The 19,579-nt window shown below is 34.5% G+C and overlaps 1 protein-coding gene across 9 annotated transcripts in view; it reads right to left on the bottom strand.

The window, feature by feature from the left end:
• DMD (dystrophin) overlaps positions 1 to 19,579 on the bottom strand; it is a 1,072,200-nt gene that overhangs the window by 273,907 nt on the left and 778,714 nt on the right. For all 9 annotated transcript variants that reach the window (XM_033051053.2, XM_033051056.2, XM_033051052.2 and 6 more), the window contains one exon: positions 15,474 to 15,591. In XM_033051053.2, coding sequence (XP_032906944.1) covers positions 15,474 to 15,591 — 118 coding nt within the window. The remainder of the gene's footprint in view (positions 1 to 15,473; positions 15,592 to 19,579) is intronic.

Below are 19,579 nucleotides of genomic sequence, written 5' to 3' on the forward strand. Positions count from 1 at the left end.
CAGTTATAGACAGTATTAATCCACACTACCAAAGCTGCTGAGGCACTGATTTTCAGGTTGGATTAATTTTTGTTTGAATTGCAGTCCAATATTATACTTTCTTTTGAATGTTCTGGATAGTTAATTGTTATGTATTTAATTTTACTTCATTTGCTTTTTACTATCTATTTTATCTATTTTTTAAAAAATTTTATCTATGCATTTATCTATATTAAATTTAGTTAAATTTTTGGAGCTGTATAACACTCCAGTTTTTTCCAGTACTCAGAATTTTAAGTAAGCAGGTTTTGTGAGAGGCATGCCAGAAAACCAGAAAATACGGACTTAAACAGAAATATTCTAGGTTAATGCATCTTTTCTACAGTTTTCTCTTTCTCCCACTAATCAGTATAATCTTCCACATAATAGGGATAAACAAATTGTGAGGGGGAAAAAAGATTCTTTTACAGCGTTACAAGCCTATTCTGAAAGAAAAGTGACCATGCACTGAATGTAAGACTTTCTGATTTTTTCAAATTTGCCTCAGTTTTCTGTAAACAACCTAAGTGGAATCACAGCTAAAATATCACTTAAACTTTGTCTCATCTTGTGATTTCCTTGCTTTGCACTATTGTATAATTCTAAGACAATAAGTGGAACACTATTTTTTTTCTTTTAAGTAGGAATGGATTTATTTAAAATTCCCCAATTGTCAATTATTTCTTTCTGCAAGCGCTGTACTTTCTCTTTTGCTGCCTTCCAGAACAGGAGGTGTCTGACTTGAGTCTTATTTTTCAAAGAGGAATCACTTTGATAAAGCCTATCATAGAACATCCCTTGACAAAAGGATGCTGTCTCTGTTATTATGAACAATCTGAATCTGTGAGAGACTAGCCTAGGGAGATCTTTTGGATGGTAGATGCAGAGTCAAGTGAGGATAAGTTTAAAAAATGAATGTTTTAATTGCTGAAGTACTTAAGGAGTCACAGGAACAGTTATCCCCAAAGTTGCTGCCTGTGTCATTATGGATCTGGACAGGACACAGCACCCAGCAGAGAACAGCTGGAGTCAGCTTGCTCAGGTGGGCATTTATGCTTCAGTTGTCCTTCATCTTTCCTTGTAGAGAAGCATTTCTCTTGACCTTTTCCAACAGCTTGTAAAAGTCACAATCCTTAAAAAACCACCTTAGAAACTTACGGCAAAACTTTATTGTACATATGGAAAAACACTAATGATGTGTCATCTAAGACATTTTATGCATCAGTGGTCAATAAAACGATGAGAGGATTTAGCCAATAAAATCCAAATTAATAGTGGAGTGGCAATGTGGAATATCTTCCCTAATGTGAAGTCTGCCATTTATGCCAGTAAGATGTCAGATGTAGTTTTTATGCACCATTAATATATTTAGGTATTTATAGAAATATTAGTCATAAAGTATCATAACACATAATGACAGATTTTTTTAAAAGCCTATTCTTTCAGAAAATTAGGCAAAACAGATAGCATGTACTCCAACTAAGCTGCATTTAATCAAGTGAATAAATAATATCTGGGAAAAAGGAACAAACTGCAATCATCCAAACTATCATACAATATTAAAATTTCTATGAACAAATAAAAGGTATTGCAAAGGAGACCAGGAAGAAGAAGCAGTCAGAGCCTTTAGCTCTCTTTTGGGGGTCATGAAGAGCAATGAAAATGCACCTGACACACCAAGGCATGAAAGTCCAGAGGGGAAGAACATTACTTTTCCTGACCTCTTAGAGCTTAAGAAGGACAGGCAATAAGAGATTTCAACAGATTTAGATCTGGTTGGGGTTTTTTTAAACACTCAGAGTCATAATCTTATTTTGTAGTTTGATACTTTTGGGGGGTAATTATTTCCAACTATTGCAAGTCTAATTTAATTTTGTTTTGTTTCACGAGGGCAGAGCTTATTTTCTTTTATCTAAAAATCACTTCCATATGTTCAAACTAATGAAGGTCACTCTGTTCCTTTGGAAGTGTCAGATCAAAAAGACTGAACTGAAAGCTGTCAAGTGGTGGTTTCTGCAAAGCACCAATAATTCTTCAACAGTGTTAAGCATGCTTTATACCTTGCTATAGAGAGTGGGAGTTAGAGACCAGACTAAGCTGGTAGCACATCTAAAGAAATCAGTTTCTTACATGACTGAGCAGTGAGAAGGGCATGTAAGAGTTTATTATTTGGAAAACAGGCCCCTCAGAAAGCATTCATCAGTTTCTCAACTTTTCACAGAAGTATTCATGTATATAACATTTATCACCTCTCAAATGAAGTTTTCATGATAATTTTTTCACTAAATGAGAAAAGGAACAGATTATGGTATGCACAATGTGGAAGACCATTTGGTTTGCATTTCAAAATGTCATACAATCTGTAAAATTATCTTGTGAGAAATAAACACTTATCCTAAGACATGCAGGGTTCTTCAGGATTTAGTATTAAATAGGTAACAAATGTAAATGTAGTTTTGCAGAAACAAACATATGTATCTGCATATACACAAACTATATGGGAGATGGACAGATTAGAGAATGATCTTTTGATACCTCTCTGTTGTCACCATATCCTTAACATGACATCATGAAGAAATGGATTGACTAAAGTAAAATCCCACTACTCTGGCAGAATGCAGTAAGCAGTGATTCTTCCATGACCCCAGAAGCAGGATGCATTTGGACATGGCCTTAGAATTTCACTAAATTATCTTTTTTTAGAGATATTCTCACATTTCCATGATATAAAAATATAACTTCACTGTAACATTGTACAAACTGGAAAAAACAAAGGGTTTCCTTGTTGGAATGATTTAATCATCTTTCAAAATGTTTGATTTATTCTCTTTCCTTTGTTGCATGTAGAAAATATGCACTGCATTATTGAATTCAGCTACTTTCTTAAATATTCATAATATAATTATGAAGACTTATATTAGATTTAGAAATTATATTTAGACTGATGGGAAGTACCCAAACTAAAGCCACAGGATTAACACTAATCTGATTAACTAGATGAGTGAATATGTAGGTAATCCAATTGTTTCTGTTTAAAATTTATAGAAAAGATTTCAAAGAACTGAATAGGGGGGAAAAAAAGCATTAATTTCTGTTTTGTTTTGGTTTTTTGGTTTTTTTTTTCATTGCAGGGTATAATTAATGGCAACTAAGTATTTTATCTTTGCCCAAATGTCTGTTTGTTTTTTTGGTTTTTTTTTCTAGGATTTTGGTTACTCAAGATATTGAAAGGAAAATAATTTATGGTTATGTATCTAATTTTTGTTCATGGATGAATAGCCTTTACAATAATTAAGCTGCCTACAAAATATTTATTTCAGAAGAAATGTCTGTGCCTGTATTTAAAAATGGGATATTAAATTAGTGATATTGTATTCTACTTTCACTGAACATAATCAAGAATGCTATTAGCATTATTAAAGTACATCAGCTTTCATATAATAATGCTTTCATAGACTTACTGATGCAAAAACATAATGGTAGGTTGGGTAGTTTAAGTCCTGAAATGTGTGAAATTCATTACCTACCTAATGAGGCATATAGGCAGTGAAATTGTGAATTCTTAGTACCACATAACTTTGTGTTGCTATCATACATTCATATTTACACTGCATATTCCTAATGTCATCAGCCTACTACCTCCTACTGAGTTTGGGCTAAGACTTGCTTTCCAAATATATCTGAATTTGTTATTCTGTACACTGATTTGCTTTGGCTTTGATGCAATAGATCCAGCTCTAAGTGTAGGAGCAAGACTTTGGGAGATGTTAAGAGAATGAAAATAACTAGCAAATTAAAATTGATTTAATAATTCAGCTATCAGGCTCCAAGTGACTGAAGCAAAGTTTGGCAGACAGTTTGTATTTCCATTTTCTTCCCCAAAAAGCCCCCAAACAAGCACAGATTATCATGGATCTTTTCCTATACCTTTTCTAACACTACCAAACTGCTCCACCTCCACAGCACACGACTCTCACCAAGGTCAGCTGGGAGACAACTCCAGAGCCTCACTACTACACAACACTGACAAAAAATTGGGTGCTGGTAATGGTACTGAGCTTAGCTCAGTATCCAAAAAAAGCCATGCATGCAGCAGGAGGAAAAAAATAGTGGGCCAAATAAAAAATACGTCAGTTTTGGCTTTTATATTTCCTTTGAAAGCAAAGAAAACTTGCAAATGAGCAAGAACTGATTTGAAAATTTTTCTATATTCAGCTTCAAGCATAAATCTCAGGTATTTTGTATTAAGTTAATCATTCATCTTAATTGAGTTAATTTTTTTTTGTTTCACAAGAGAAACTGAAAATTGTATACATTTATTTTATTTACAAATTACCAGTTTCTTAAACAGATAATAACAGCTTCACCCATGACGCATTTTTAGGGAGAACTGAATATAAATTCCAGCACAGACAGAAGCTTATACACTCAAAAGAGTCAAGTTTACACAATAGATTATTATTTGTCCTGGTGATTTGTGTAAAACAATTCTCTTACAATAATCTTCCTGACAGAAAAAAAGAATCAGATATCAAAAGACTGAAGATTTAAAAATCTACCTTTTTTTTTTTTTTCTTTGGATTTACAATTACAGTCTTTTAGATAAATTGCACCAATTTTGAACTATTTCCAAAGATTCCTTGGGGCTCCTGCTTCTTTATCAGATTGACATTTCCACAATTCTTGGAACTTTCCCATTCTGTCTTTCCTCCTGCACTTGCACCATTTTTTTAAGTACTCCACAAGGTGTTGTCAGTCTGATACTGGTTAATCCATATTTTTTTTTTTAATGCAAAGAAAGACAATCTCAGCTTACCAACTCTTGAAATTCTTAATTTCAACTTCGTTGGCATATAAAGCAAAGAAGTAGTTAAATTTCACACTTAAAATGGCTAATGCACTTCAAAGTAAATATCCAACAGAGTCAACTAAGCAAGTAACATACACAGCAGGAGAGAGATAGTTCTTCTGAAAATTCCACAACATTCAAACATTTTGAGCATTCTCTCTCAATTGCAATGCTCTTATTTTTTTTAATTAATTGTTGATTAGAAAATGAGGATCCTATCATAAAAACAATGGTACTTGAACTTAAAAGGAGCACAACTCTGCTAGCATAGGAGTGTGCCAGATAAAAAGCAGGTAACATTTTTTGTTTTCCTATTTTGAATTCAAAGGTTCTCTAGGACACATAAACTGAGTCTCAAGCTATGGAGCCTGGCATGACAATTGTTCCTTAATAACTGAGTAGATACATAAATAGTAGGAAAAAAACCCCAATCAACAATGTATCATATCTGTCATCTTACTGGAATATTTTGGGTAAAAAAGGAGAAAAAATTAATCAATTCCACTAATCTTGAGAAAAGGAATGACATGATAGCTTGCCTTTTACTCTTTGGTTTTTCTTGTCTGAGGTGTGGTGTTTGTTCTGGGGTATTTTTTTTTCTTTTTATCAGATATCATCACTTCTTTGTTTATGGTCTTTGTGGTACTCCAACACAGTTCTAAACATTGGTGAGACACTCTGTGGACTGAACTTAATCCACTTTAGGCAAACACTTCAAAGTCACTATTCTGATATGGCTTAAACTCAGCAAATTTTTGAACCTAATGCACAGCACAGGTTTGGATTGGACATTAGAAAATATTTCTTTACTGAGAGGGAGGCCAGAGAGACAGAGAGGCTTCCTGAAGAGGTAGTGAATTCCGCTTGTCTATCAGGATATAAGAGGCATTTGGAAAATACCCTTAAAAGGTGCTTTAACACTAGATCAGCTCTGAAGCGGTCCAGCAGAAGGAATAGATGGTCATTGTAGGTCCTTTCCAACTGAAATAGTCCATTCTGTTCTATTCTGTATTTTACTATGCTTTCAGGAAACTACATAAAACAGAGCAAAGAAAATGATCCAACAAACAGATGAAACCATTAGTTTTGCCATCCTGATATAATGCTGCAGTGAAGAAATCCAAGTGTCAAAAGTACAAGAATTCAGAGAGACTGTAATGAATATTCTGCAAAATTATTGCATCCCTTCCTCTGAAATACAGCACTCATTTCTAAACTTAAGATGATAAAGCAGACATAAACACAGTCTGACACTTCCAGCAAAAATTTCCATAGCATAGGCGTTCGCCCGACTGTACACAAGTTCCCATCCAATTAAAATAGAACAAAATAGATCTTTTTCCTAAATATTCCCTTTTAAGCTCTAAATTTCACCAAGCCCAAATGCCACCACTTTCTCACCACATATCAGAGTACTCATTACCCACCCTCCTTTGCTGTTACTTGGCGAGGGATTGTCCTCTATTGAGTCATTCTCTCACCTGCCGTGGAATAGACTTGCTGATAAGAAAGATGAAAGAGAAGTAGCTAGTCTCCAGAACTGTTATGTTTTTCTCCTTCCCTCTCTTTTGGGTATGATAAAGGCTGAAACACTGTTATCCACCAAACAAAGCTTGAAAAGCCTCAGAGTCACCATTTGGTGCTGAAAACAGTAATAAACTTAAATTCTTTGAATTATCTATACTGTTTTGTAAGTCACCACAGTGATGATTTGTACATGTAAAATCAAATCACCAGCTGATGGAACCACTCACCAAAGTCTTAGGACCTCTCTCACACAGATTAAGCTAGTATTTACTCAGGCTAGGAGTAAATAGGCATAGGAGCTTTGGGAACACTGGTTTTGTTATCGGTTTATTTGTGACTCAAGCAAAACTAAACATGATAAATTTGTATTGAGGATAGCCAAAGTAAAATCCTTAGGCCAAACATGCTCCAGGATGCTTAACAAGATTGTCTGAGAACAACTGCATATTCCAATATATGTTCCTTGTGTATTGCATCCATTTTAGGAAAGGAGACAGGACACAGTGTACATCAAAACCTGCATTTTTCTTGATATGGCTGATTATGTGGCATCTAAATTTAGCTTGTAATCTCTACTGAGCAGGACCTCTGTTTCCTGTTTGCCCTCTAATTACTACAGAAAATTATGGTCTGCTATAAATGAATATATACTGTTCTGCCACAGCTTTTAAAATAACTGTGGACATTTAATGTCCATCCATCTGTCAGTGGATAAATAATTTGATCACTTTCTCAAACTTTATTTCTGAACAAATCCTTTTTATTTCCATTTATTTTCCTTTTGATTAATACGTAGTAGCACGAGCATAGCTTGTCTGCTTGTATCATCAGGAATAAGATAAAAATAAAATGGATACTTTTACTGTTTACATGGCTGCTTCTGGTTAAATTTAAAATGTTCTGTGCAAGCTACTATTTCTACAGTACTGTATTGGAACAGGAACCAAAACAGCAAACACTTAGGCTTGTTAGAATCCAACAAAACAGGACGAAATCTTCTGAAGAGATATGGCAGAAAAAGGCTGGGATAAGAATATTAGCCCATCTTAGTTAGATAAAAACCTGAACATATGAAATTAAAAGATTTTTCTGGAATTATAAAGAAAGTCTGGAGCAGATTTGGAAATTAAATCGCGGTTATTCTAACTTCTAGTGATACAAAAAGTTTGCTCTTACTGTATTTTCATTGATATCTAAAGGTAAAAACAAAAACAAAATCCATATACTATTATACAACTGACCTGAGGCACAGGATAAGTCAGTGCTTAGTGTTTGGCAAGGAACTTCCTCTGTGAAGAAAAATTAAGAATGGCAAGTGTTGCTTGGATGTAATCATATGTTGCAATAAAAGAATTGATAATTCCTACTTTGTTGGGTTAGTTCAACTCACCAACAAGATCTTGACTTTTCACCATATGTATAAGGGATTCTCAGGTTAGTCTGGAATATTTTATCCTTACTTTGGCTGTATTTTTAGTGATTAAAATTACAGACACAACTAAATTATTCCCTACTCCACATGTTTATATTTGCACTTGGGTGGCAGCTCCTGTTCCAGCTACCTGGAAGCAGGAATACTTGTTCCCTGACTTTGCTTTCAAGGATGAAGCACTTCCATCATTTTCCATCTGTGACTTCACTGACAAAAGTCACCATGTATTGGGAACTACCAGAGCATCTTCACTGCTGATGGCAATTATTTACATTACTCCTTAACACTGCAAATTGACTGAGTCCTTCCAGCATCAAAGAGGAAAAAAAAAATTCCTTTCTGATAATCTGGCCACTACACAAGTCAATGGAACATTCTTCTACCTTTTCTGACAAGATGTAATAAAACCTCTTTAACATTTAGTATTTTAAATTTTTGAAGTATTTTATATAAATGTTAATTAACATTTGCAAAAATGAGAATGAATTCAATTTTGAAATGCAATGTAATCAAAACCAGATTTTTTGCTGCTACACTGTAAATAGGAAGCCTCACATTAGATACTGCTAAATATGTTGAAATCTCTAAAATAACTCAGTGATTGCTTTCCCAAAGAGCTACATATTCTTGGCAGTTTTGGTCAATTAAATGTTTCAAAAAGTATTTTAATTTCTCTAATTAAGATGTGAATGACTTTGTATCCAGAGAAGACTCTCAGGAAGAAATCTCTATTTCAGATTTACATACTACTGAATCCTTCAACATTCCTCAGAAGTACACGGTACTAACAATTTCAGAGACCTACATGAGTAAGAGCTGTCGTCTCATCCTGTGTGGCAGTTTTTATCTTCCCTTTACGTTTTGCTTATAACACTTTGGAAGTAAATTTGTCTCTTTCTGAAGCTACTGAAGTGCTGGTCTTGCTAAACTAAAAAAAAGAGAAAGCTCCATTAAATGGCTATATGAATGGAGATTTTTCACAAATACTCTAGGAACAAAGGCAGGTGTTTATATGAAACCAGTCTGTTAAAATATGACTCCTCTCAAGCAAACAAGAAGGAAAACATTCCCCTGACAACGGTGAACAGCACTCACCATAGAGGGGAACAGACTGTACTACCTGGGAAAAGAAATTGCCTGCTGATGAGACTTTCTGTCATTTCATGTCTGCTCATGGTTCTGGGCCAGTTTCATCTAATTGGTGACTGGGTAGGTTGAAGGTTGGGGACAGAGGGCTGAAGATTTATATGTTTCAGCTCTTTTACTAAAATCAATTCTATCAACTCAGTCTTCAAACATTTGAAGAACAGCAGAATGAATTGCAGAATATTAAATAGACTTAATTTGTCTTGACACTATAAATTATAAGAACTTTTCTGTCTGTACTCTGACTAATCACCTCTGTTAACTCCATTGTTAAGTGGTGACCAGCAGGATAAAGCAAGACTCAAACAGCAGCTCCCCTCTACTGCTGGTACCAAATAATTCCTGAGGCTAAAGAGGGAAGTATGTTCTTCTGTCAGATGAGGGTATATCCCAAGTTTTTCAACCACTTAGTCTCATGTACCCATGACTACATCATACAACAAAATGTCACCTGTTAATGTGAAACATCTCCCTACCAAATCATACTGTCATTATTCTGGGTGTTTTGTTCATGGCTTTTGTTATTTTCACTCTCCTGGGTCTAGCTGAAATGATTTAAAGGCTCTTAAGTATTTTGCATCACTTTTATTGAAAGGTCTCTTCCTGCAGCACAGCCTTATACTCTCCACTGGACTTATACTGTTCACGGGTTCACAGCTGAGTGACAACTCACTTTGTGGTCATAATTTTCTCAAGGGAGAGTTGATCAACTATTCTGCTTCTCTAGGATAGAAGACAAACTGCTACTAAGAATAATTTGGATATAATTAAGTGCCTCTATACATCACAGCAGTCCAGGGTGCCTGTCTTCCAACACAGACTGATTCCTAGCATCATAAAACTTATTTATTCTGTTCTTATCTGTGTTCTTACCTATTTAGAAATATCTGGCCTAGAACTAGCCAGTTCCACATGAATTACCAACAACATGAAGCTTTGTAATTATCTCTCTTTACAGGATTGAGATGTGAGATCCAAGCAAACACCAGTGATACTATTGCTGGTGGCAATAATACACTTATGACCTCTCTGGGGCTACCAAAAAGCTCTGTCATTCCTGCTGAAGAATATAACCAGAAATGAAGAACAATCACCCTTTTTGGGAGGACTACAAGACCTGAAGCAGGCACCTGAGATCTTGTCCTTTGTCCACTGAACCACATTCTAACATACATAGCCTGAGAAGTTATATATAACTGGAATTCCCTGATCATTCAGATGTTTCTGGGCATGTCATCACCCATTCTTAAAGGGCAACTCTCCCCAGTATGCCAAAATAACTTCCCACTCCTTTTTAACATGTCCTATGACTTTTTACACATGCTTTTAAAGCAATGAACATGCACCAGGGATCAGGTTTCAAACTACCCCTTTCAGAGTTCTAGTTTTATTTTGTCTTTATTGAAATTTTGTTAAAAACCAACTGATTCTCCTTTGCTTTGTTTCTACGGCATAAAGCTGTCATGGGAAAAACAAATTGTCAGCTGTAAACTGGTACATTGGGATGATTAATAAACTGCATGTATATGACATAGGAAATAAAAACTCTTGAAATGTTCTTCAAATATGTGGAATTCAAAGAATAGACGACTGGGGTTTATTCAACAATTCAGCTTAAAAATATCAACAAGATAACAGGAAAACTCTATACAAATACAGCTTTCTCTTACACTTTTCTTTTTTGGTCTTGGCAGCTTGGGGGTTTACTACTGGATGGCAAATCCCAGATTGTATGAATTTGGTTTTTCGAGTGCTAAATTCATCATTTGTATTCAGCAGCTCTAACAGAAAACCACATGGATGGCAGTACAGCGGAAATGGCTATTTTATTAAGATGTTGAGAACAACAGTACAGCTGTAATTCACTGTGGAATTTCCATATATTTTGTTGTGAAAGTGATGACAAGTTGATGATTTTGCCATAAAACTGTCAAATACAGCAAACTATTAAATAAGGGCATTTTTATGTTGTGGAACAGAGCCATTCAGACTCTTTCCAGATTATGGAAATGCAGCCCTGCTAACAGCCAATTATAGCATATAGGTTTTCTTTAAAAATACCAAAACCAACCAACAACAAAAAACAAGCACAAACAAACAAACAACAAACTACAAAATCAAAATACCTCTTCTAAAGACATTGTCTATAAAATATTCATATACTTGTGGACTTGTTTTCTAAAACTGTCAAAGAAAATTTCAAAAGGAATAATTTTGTCCCATAGTATAATTCTTTCTCAAAATAATCTTAATTTAAATGCTTGTATTTATTCCTATTATTTATGAACCTAATGTAATAAAAATTAATGAACCTCTCAAGTGATATTTTAAGAGTAAATAAATTTCAGAAAATTGATAAAGAAATGTGTTTTACTTTGGTTTATAATCTTGAAAGGGAGCTTACTTTATTACTAAGAGATTATTTTTTCATACTGTTTTATAAATATGAATTTCCATACTTCCGCAATCAATTACACAGCCAGAGAACACATTACAAAATTGGGATAAAAGTTACTGGCAAAGTAAAACCACAGAAAGTTTATGCACTGTTACCTCTTGTGTGTGAACACAGCAGTAGGAAGGCCTGATATTTAGAGTTTCTTACACATCCAGGATCTTGCAAGATCTAACACAGTCTTTGTAATTGCTTTGGTATTTCTGATGCTAAGACTGCAAATTTATTATCTTTCAGCATTTCTATATTGATTTCTTACGGACTTTGTGCATTCATACATAAGGAATGATGGAAAATAAGGAATATTCAAAGTTTAATTACTTTTTAAAATTCAAAGTTACTTATAAACTCATTCATTTTAAAGAAGCAACATTTTCAGCAGCAGCAAAGCAAATGCATTACGAACAGAAAAATGTTATTGTACAACATATGGTTCTGTTAGAACAGAATGCTTCTGCATTAAAAGAGCAGAGAGGTATGTTGCTTTTTCCCACAACTCTTCCTTAAGACTAAATGCAATTATTATTCTTACATATTGTGTAAGTTGTAAACAGACTGTGATTTACATAAAATACACAGAGTTTTAAATATAACATTATGTAAACACAACACAAAGTTTACTTTATGGAGCCAAGGTCTTTTCATTTAGTATAGACCCAGCAGTTTCACGCAGATAATGAAGTAAGGGTGGAGAAAAAAGTTCATAGGAAATAATTCAATTGTATGAACTTATCATTAGCTACTGTTTTTACTTCATAAGAAAGACTAAATCTATGCAATACTAGACAACTCTGTTGAAAATAATCTCATGACTATAGACTTCTTTTGCTATTTATCATACATGTGTCTTTTAATTTTTTTTTGTATAGCATGTTTACTTGTTTTTTAATAACTGCTTTGAAAAGGAAATAAGGTTTCTAAATATATTTCAAAGTTAAATTTTAATAAACATAACATACATATTTTTTCAAGAAGAGTGACTTAGGAATTATCAATGTTAGCAGGGAAGTCAGAACCTTCAGGGTTTAATTTCAGTTGGTGACACACCAACCCATCATGTGACAAAGAATGCAGCTAACTCTACTCTTGTAGAGTACCTGAGTCTCATTTAGTATTTATAGTATATCTTTCCAGTGAAATTGGCCAGGTGATTGTGTTGGGGTTTTTACTAGCACCTTAATAACAAAAGTCAATGAACAACCTATTCATACAAATTAGCTCATCTCATCTCTTCATTTCCCAAAGTGTGAGATGCTGTGCTTCAGCCCAGGGAATATCAGCTCCTACATGAGGACCAGGGCATTGCAGCCCATCACTCCCTTTCCTTCATGATGGGATCTGATACTTTTGAGCCCTGGCAGTGTGACATTATAGAAGGCTGCTTGTGAGGGTGGTACACAGCTGCTGCAGGGGAGCACCAACGTGTCAATGCTCAGGTCATGAAACAGAATAGATTAAATGTGTACTCATAACTGCTAAAACACATCCATGATAATGTATTTGTATTCATGAGGAGGGAGAGAAATAGGAAAGAGTCTGTGGAAGAGGTAGTCAGGGAGGACTTGCAGCAGGACCTTGCAAGGTACAGGTATAAGGGAGTGGACACTCTCTAAGGATTGGAGGAATACACAAACCTTAGCAAGTGGAGTAGGTTCCCCAGTACAGGGTTCAGTTCTGGCCGTGGACAAGATTCCCAGGAATGGACCTGGGGAAAACACAGTGGGTGCAGTAGGCTGAACTCAGTCCATGCTGGAGGACAAGGCAAAACACCTACAGTAGGTGAGAGCACACAGCTAGAGCCACCCATCTGGGCTGGGGATGAGGATGTCAGGACAGGATAGCACTGTGAAGGGGTGGGACAGGTAAGCTACAGAGGTAACTGCAGCCAGAACAAGTGGATCCTGTCTGTACAGGTATTCATCAGGCCTAATTCAAACCAAACAGAGTAATCTCCATCTTCTTCATATGAGACACAAGGAGAAAAAAAGCAAGCAAGTAAAAATATAAAAATTATTGTTGTTCTTTAGAAGTACTTTAGATGAGAGTATGTAATATGTGGCAAATATTCAGGAATACCTTATGTATCTTTGTGTCCCCCAAAAATATCATGATCTCCTTAAAATACAAAAGCAATAAATACCTCTTGGAAAGTGTTTCGTATTACTACAATTGCCCAGATACAAACTAGCTATACATGAAAAACCTTCATGGATCTAGTCTGTTGCCTCAGAAAACTGGACCAAAAATGTCTTTGATCATACTCCAAGGTGTACTTGAAAGTATATAAAGGGACATGACCTGCATCTACTGCATCATATCCTTGTAGACAAGTATATTGACAGTTTCAGCATAGAAAATAATTCCTAAATCACAGTAAAACTAGTTTTTTGTACTTAAATTTCAAAATGAACTGATAATTTTGGGAATTCTTATGGATAAAAAACTAAGAAATCATCATTTAAAATGTATTTACCACACTACTAGGCACAGACACAAGCTGTGATATAGTTGAGTTACCACATACTCATTCATGATTTACGATCTGATAGCTGCTTGCTTTTGCTCTATGAGAAAGAAGCATTTAATCTCCCTTAATCGGCAAATTCACTTAAAATGAAATGCAGTTTTCCAACAGAACAAAATTTAGTCATGCATACAATTCACATGAGAGCATACAGGAATTAAGCTTGCATTTTTTCGAAGCCTACAATTCTTAAGTTCAGAAGACTTGTATAACAATTGAAAATTCAGACATGCTACAAAATACTGATGGGAATACTACATGTGTTGATTTCAAATAAGAACTGTAAAGTTAAAGTAATACACTATTTAAGAAAATTCAAATGAATAGATGATTCTAAAATTAATTTTCATGTCCAACAGGAGTGGGTTCTTATGTAGTTTATAAGCATTGTCCCTTACTTCTCAAATTTCCATTAAAACATAAAGCTTCTCCTTCTCTAAGCAGCATATTTCAATGGCAGTTTAACAATGTTATTACACATAGGATGTATTCTAAATAGCACTTATATGTGTGACTACCAACAATGTGGTCCAAACATGCATTTTGGTTTGGACATAGTATGGAATGTACTTACCTGATGGAATAAAAAGAAAGAGATAATAAGGGTGTAGATATACTAAGTTTGTAATTATAGGGAGAAAAAAAAATAGCCTATATTTGTACCCTCACAGTCATCAGTGTCAAGGAGCAAGCCCTGGTCTCCAGGCCAGGATGTACAGAGCAGTTTGCATCTCCCTAAAATGAATTGTCCCTGTTCACATACAAAGCACTTGGACTGCGTCTTCTATAAGCTCCATAGCAGACTTTGAAAACCATAAAAAATCCATTTTTTCTTAGTTTCTAGTCCTGAGAACTTAAGATAATAACTAAAGATATATAGCAGTCCATCACTGCTTCTATAAAATGACCTTGAGAGTGTGTTCCATCCTAGAGTGAGGGGTATAAGGACATGCAAACTCTCAAGGGTGACAACACTATGTCTTCTAGAGACTTCTAAAACTTAATCTACCAATTTTTTCACCTTAGGCACAGCTAGTTTGTTAAATCTGGAAAGGGAAAACAGAACTGAAGAAATAATACAGAGTAATGTAGAGCATCATCAGACTTGTGCGTCAGCTGAGGGGAGATGAAAGAAGAGCCTGCAGCTGTACTACAGGGGATGGAATTGAAAGCTTCTTACAAGCCTGTGGCTATGCTCTGTGAATTCTTTCTTCTTTCTAGTTGTGTAAGAAGAAATGTATTTCTTTATTTTCAGTGCTCACATTTTATATTTTGTACAATGTCCTTCTAGTGGAAGGACAAGCAATATGAAGTTACGATGAAAAATCTGAAATATGGGATCACTGACTTTCATTGACATTTCTTCTATATGCAGCTTGGAAAACCTGTGTGAGAACTGCCACCTGTTGGAACTCTCCTCATGGCAAAGGCATCAAGTATCTGCAGAATGCTATGCTTATTACATAGGACAACATTTTCCATGTTTGCTGAAATGCCATATGATAGCAGAATCACCACTTACTGCGGTCAGTAATTATTGTCCGGGCCTCTTGGTTGCTCGTCTTGTTTTTTAGATTTTGTGCTGCAGTTATTAGTTCATCCAGTTGGGGACGTCTTTGCTCCAGATCTTGTAGTATTGCCTAGTTGAACACAAATTCAAAAATAAAATAAAGAAAAAAGCATAAAGAGCCTTTGAGAAGACCACATATAGGAATTTTTCTTTGTGCAAACTTGACTTAAAGCAAAAAGATTGTTTGCTTTTTCAAATAGTACAAAGAATTTGGTCTAGACCTTCTAAATAGACCTTGTTGTTATTAATTTAAAAATACCAAGTATAACTTGCACTAATAATTTTAAAAGGATCTGTAAAACTAGATACAAAGTATCAAATTACCATTCTTAAATTTTAGCAGATCAAATTCTGCAGGATAAGTATCCTCCTTGAAAAAGCTATATAGAAGGGCACTATTTTTCTATCTTATCTGACATTTTACTGTGTAGTTTTAAAAGAAGATATAAGGGTTTACATTCTTGCCAGATTAGGTAGGCTTTTCCTATTAACTCATGAAAAATAATAAATTGTGTTTATTTTTAATATGTCATGACTGTTTAATTATTATCTATTGGTTAAAAACCATTGTAAGACTGCTAATGTCACTTTTTTTTGTCCTCAGTCCTTACCTAGCAAAAAAATACTTAACACTCACAATAATTTATATGCTACTCAAAACAATATAAAAACCCAGACAATCTGACTAGAAAGTAAGAAGTGGATTTAGAGTTTCTCATGGGGAAAAGATGAACTTTTTGGTATTTAGAAGGCAATAAAAACTAAAATTCAGTAACTTTAGACAAAATGAAAACTCAAGGAAAGTAAGGCATATAACTTTTATATATATATTTAACTTATTTTGTAGAATTAAGGAAGAGCAAACAAGGACTCAGTATGAGAATTTCTCAGATGAGAAGCATCCAACTATGTCTTTAGAAGACACTGATCAAATTCAGAAAATTCAGCTATCTATTGTGGAGTTTTGAGTCAAGATGCTCATTAGATTTCCAATCTTAGGAGTTGGAAGTAGCAATACTTATTACAAAACTATGAACAAATTACTTTCATTCTGCCTGCAATTTTTATTCATCAGAACAGAGCAGTCTGCCATCCGTTAGTAGGTACCCTTTAACAGATAGCAAATTGGAAAACAGGCCAGAGAAGAATTTCTATTTTTTGGGTTGGTTACATAGTCACTAGTTAGATAATCTGTCAGCATTCTCACCTGCCTGTTGATAAAGTGTCTGTAGTATTTTATTGTTTTAAAAGTCTCCTCTCCTTATAATGTTTTTGTTCTAAATAATCATACTTGATTTAAAAAAACCTGTTATACACTGACCATTCTGGATAGAAAAGACCTGTGAGTCTGATCTTAAATTTGACTCTCCAACTTCAGACTACTGTTGCATAATTTCCACCAAGTTGAAGGTTACAAATAAAGACCTAATACCATTTTCTGTTCAATAAGATTAACAAAAGAGGATAAGAATATAGCTTTCAGTAACTACAGCATATACTATCAAAAGCAAACTAAAAGCTCTACTGAGTTTCATTTTGTTCAGTTACAAACTGTTTAGAAAAAAAAAAAAAGGCAATTTTCAAGACACACATCTAGCTACACCGTGTGAAATTCTTGCTTTTAACTTCTGTATCAGGTCTTTGAAAATCTATTATAACTGGGTTTCCAAATTCACACCCAAAAGTTTGCATGGTATTTTTTTACTTTTATGCTGATTGAATTGCAGAGGCACACAGTTAAAACAGTAGCTTGCATAATTAAGGAAAAAAGAAATTTCTCATTAGAAGTCTCTCCTTAGTAAGTAAATAAATATCTACTGATGCCATTACTATCTCTAGATATCTATGTGCCTTCCAAACTCCATTTTTTAAGAAGACAACCTAATGAGTGACATGAATTTTGCAGTAGGAAAAGCAGTCCCAGTGCAGTGGAACAACATCTGTTTTGCACATATTGCCAAAATGGACGGTGCAGAAGAACACTAAAACACACACAACAGGCTCAGACACTTCTCTAGCTTCCCTTTCTCTCTCTTTCCCTACCTAGAAAATATTTAGAAGAGGAAAAGCAAATTAAGTCATTCTAAGGTCTTATGCCAACAGTGACTCTCTTCCCTAAAGTTTCCTAAATATAATTTTATACCGGAATACTCAGAGTGATTTATCTGATCCAGCCAGATCTAGTCTCCAACTAGACATTAAATGCTGTGTTTTTATCACTACTAAAGAAAGCTGCCATTATGTTTCATATAGTAAGAAATGAAGCACTAGGTAAGGATAGCTCAGAAAGGATTTACTCAGCACCAAAATGAGGAAATGGAGCTGATCTGCGCCCAAGGGCTCACAGAAGGATTTACTCCCATGATCCATTTGCAATTCCTGAACTGGACATTCAGAAAAACTAGAAAGGTCTCTTTAAAGTGAGTCTTGCTAGTTTTGCTGCTCCCTTGGATACATAAAAATGTAATCCCTGTATAGATTGTGTGGACAGCCTTCCCTCTGCCATTTAATGTGAATAAAATTATTTTCTTCCAGATGCACAAGTGTGTGTTTTAGAAAGATCAAGAAGGACAAACTCCTAACACTATAAACAGATCTGGAAGAGTCTTAGACCTTTCATAAGACAAAAAAACATAATTATAAAACATTTCTTTTCTTACCCTTAGAAAAAACCAGCATTTCTCCAATAAGTATATTTTTCCTTGATTTAATATAAAGTGTCTGAGAACTTTACCTAAGCAATGTCCTATTTTATTCAATAGAATATTATTATGATTATTATATTATTATTCAGTATAATTTTACCATTTATATTTACAAAGTTGTTACAATGTTTATTGGTCTAGTTTTACCAGTCTGCTCATCTTAAAAACTTCACAAATGTACGTTCCACATGTTACCTACAGTATATATAGAAAACCCTGATGGAAACTTGGATAAAAGTAGCTACTAAAACACATAATTTCTAACTCTTCCCGTGATCCTGTAGCATGAAAATAAACAACACTTGAGCTCCCCTTTAAGTGTTCTATTCAGAAAAATATTCTGTGACTGGATAAGTTGATGATACAAGCTGATTTTTTGGGTTATTAAAAATACATTTAATTATGCTAGGAAGAACAGTGCTTTGCAGAATACAAAATAAAAGACCACTAAGTATTTTTTTTTTTAAATTAAAATTGAATAGCTTTAAAGTATTAGTTATATGAGCTAAAACAAATGAACAAACCCCCTAAAAGGCAAAATCAGAAGAAATTAATGTCTGGAGATAGTTTTAAAAACTTTTACAAATTCAGTCAAGTATTTAAGGTTGTAAAATGATCCTCAACAGAAAACTAAGTGGAAACTGTTAGAAGTTACTGTTACAACAGCCATAGGAATAAAAACTCATTAATAGTGGCACCCTGGTGGAGGCACAGCAGATGCAACAGACCAGATGCCTCTGATTTGGAATGTCAGCACACGGAAACAAATGTGCTATATAAAAATGGGCAATACAGAAATGAAAGTTATAATTAAACTAATTTCAAAATAAATGAAATAGAAATCTATCCAATCCCCATTATGTCAGCAATAGTACAAGCACAATGTTTTAGGGAGTCAGTTGAACTAAAAGTTGTGGAGTTTTAAATAAACAAATTCTTTTGCACAAAATTTGTACCAACACTTTTTTAGTGCTCTGTGAAAGTACAAAACAACATTCTCCAGAACATTATAGAACACATTTCCATCAAGAAATTTTAATTATAAATGTAACTCCACATGAGTAGGTCAACACTGAAGGACCATTGACATGCATGGTTGCACAAACACATCTTTAAACCCTCAAAGAGCTTTTCTTTTTCTTCCGTATATCTGTGAATGCCAACACAATGATGCTGGGTGATAACACAGTAATGCATGATAATGAGTAATGAGATACAGTCATCCAACCTACCTAGAGTTTGTTAGAAAGTGATGCCATTCACTTTTAACAATCTTTCCACATTTGGAGACAGCAGCTGCTCAAAAGTAAAATCCAATTTTCAGGTTCCTAACTTTTATGATTTTCTTACACA

The sequence above is a fragment of the Catharus ustulatus genome, chromosome 2 (genome assembly GCF_009819885.2).
Source record: "Catharus ustulatus isolate bCatUst1 chromosome 2, bCatUst1.pri.v2, whole genome shotgun sequence".
Lineage (NCBI taxonomy): Eukaryota > Metazoa > Chordata > Aves > Passeriformes > Turdidae > Catharus > Catharus ustulatus.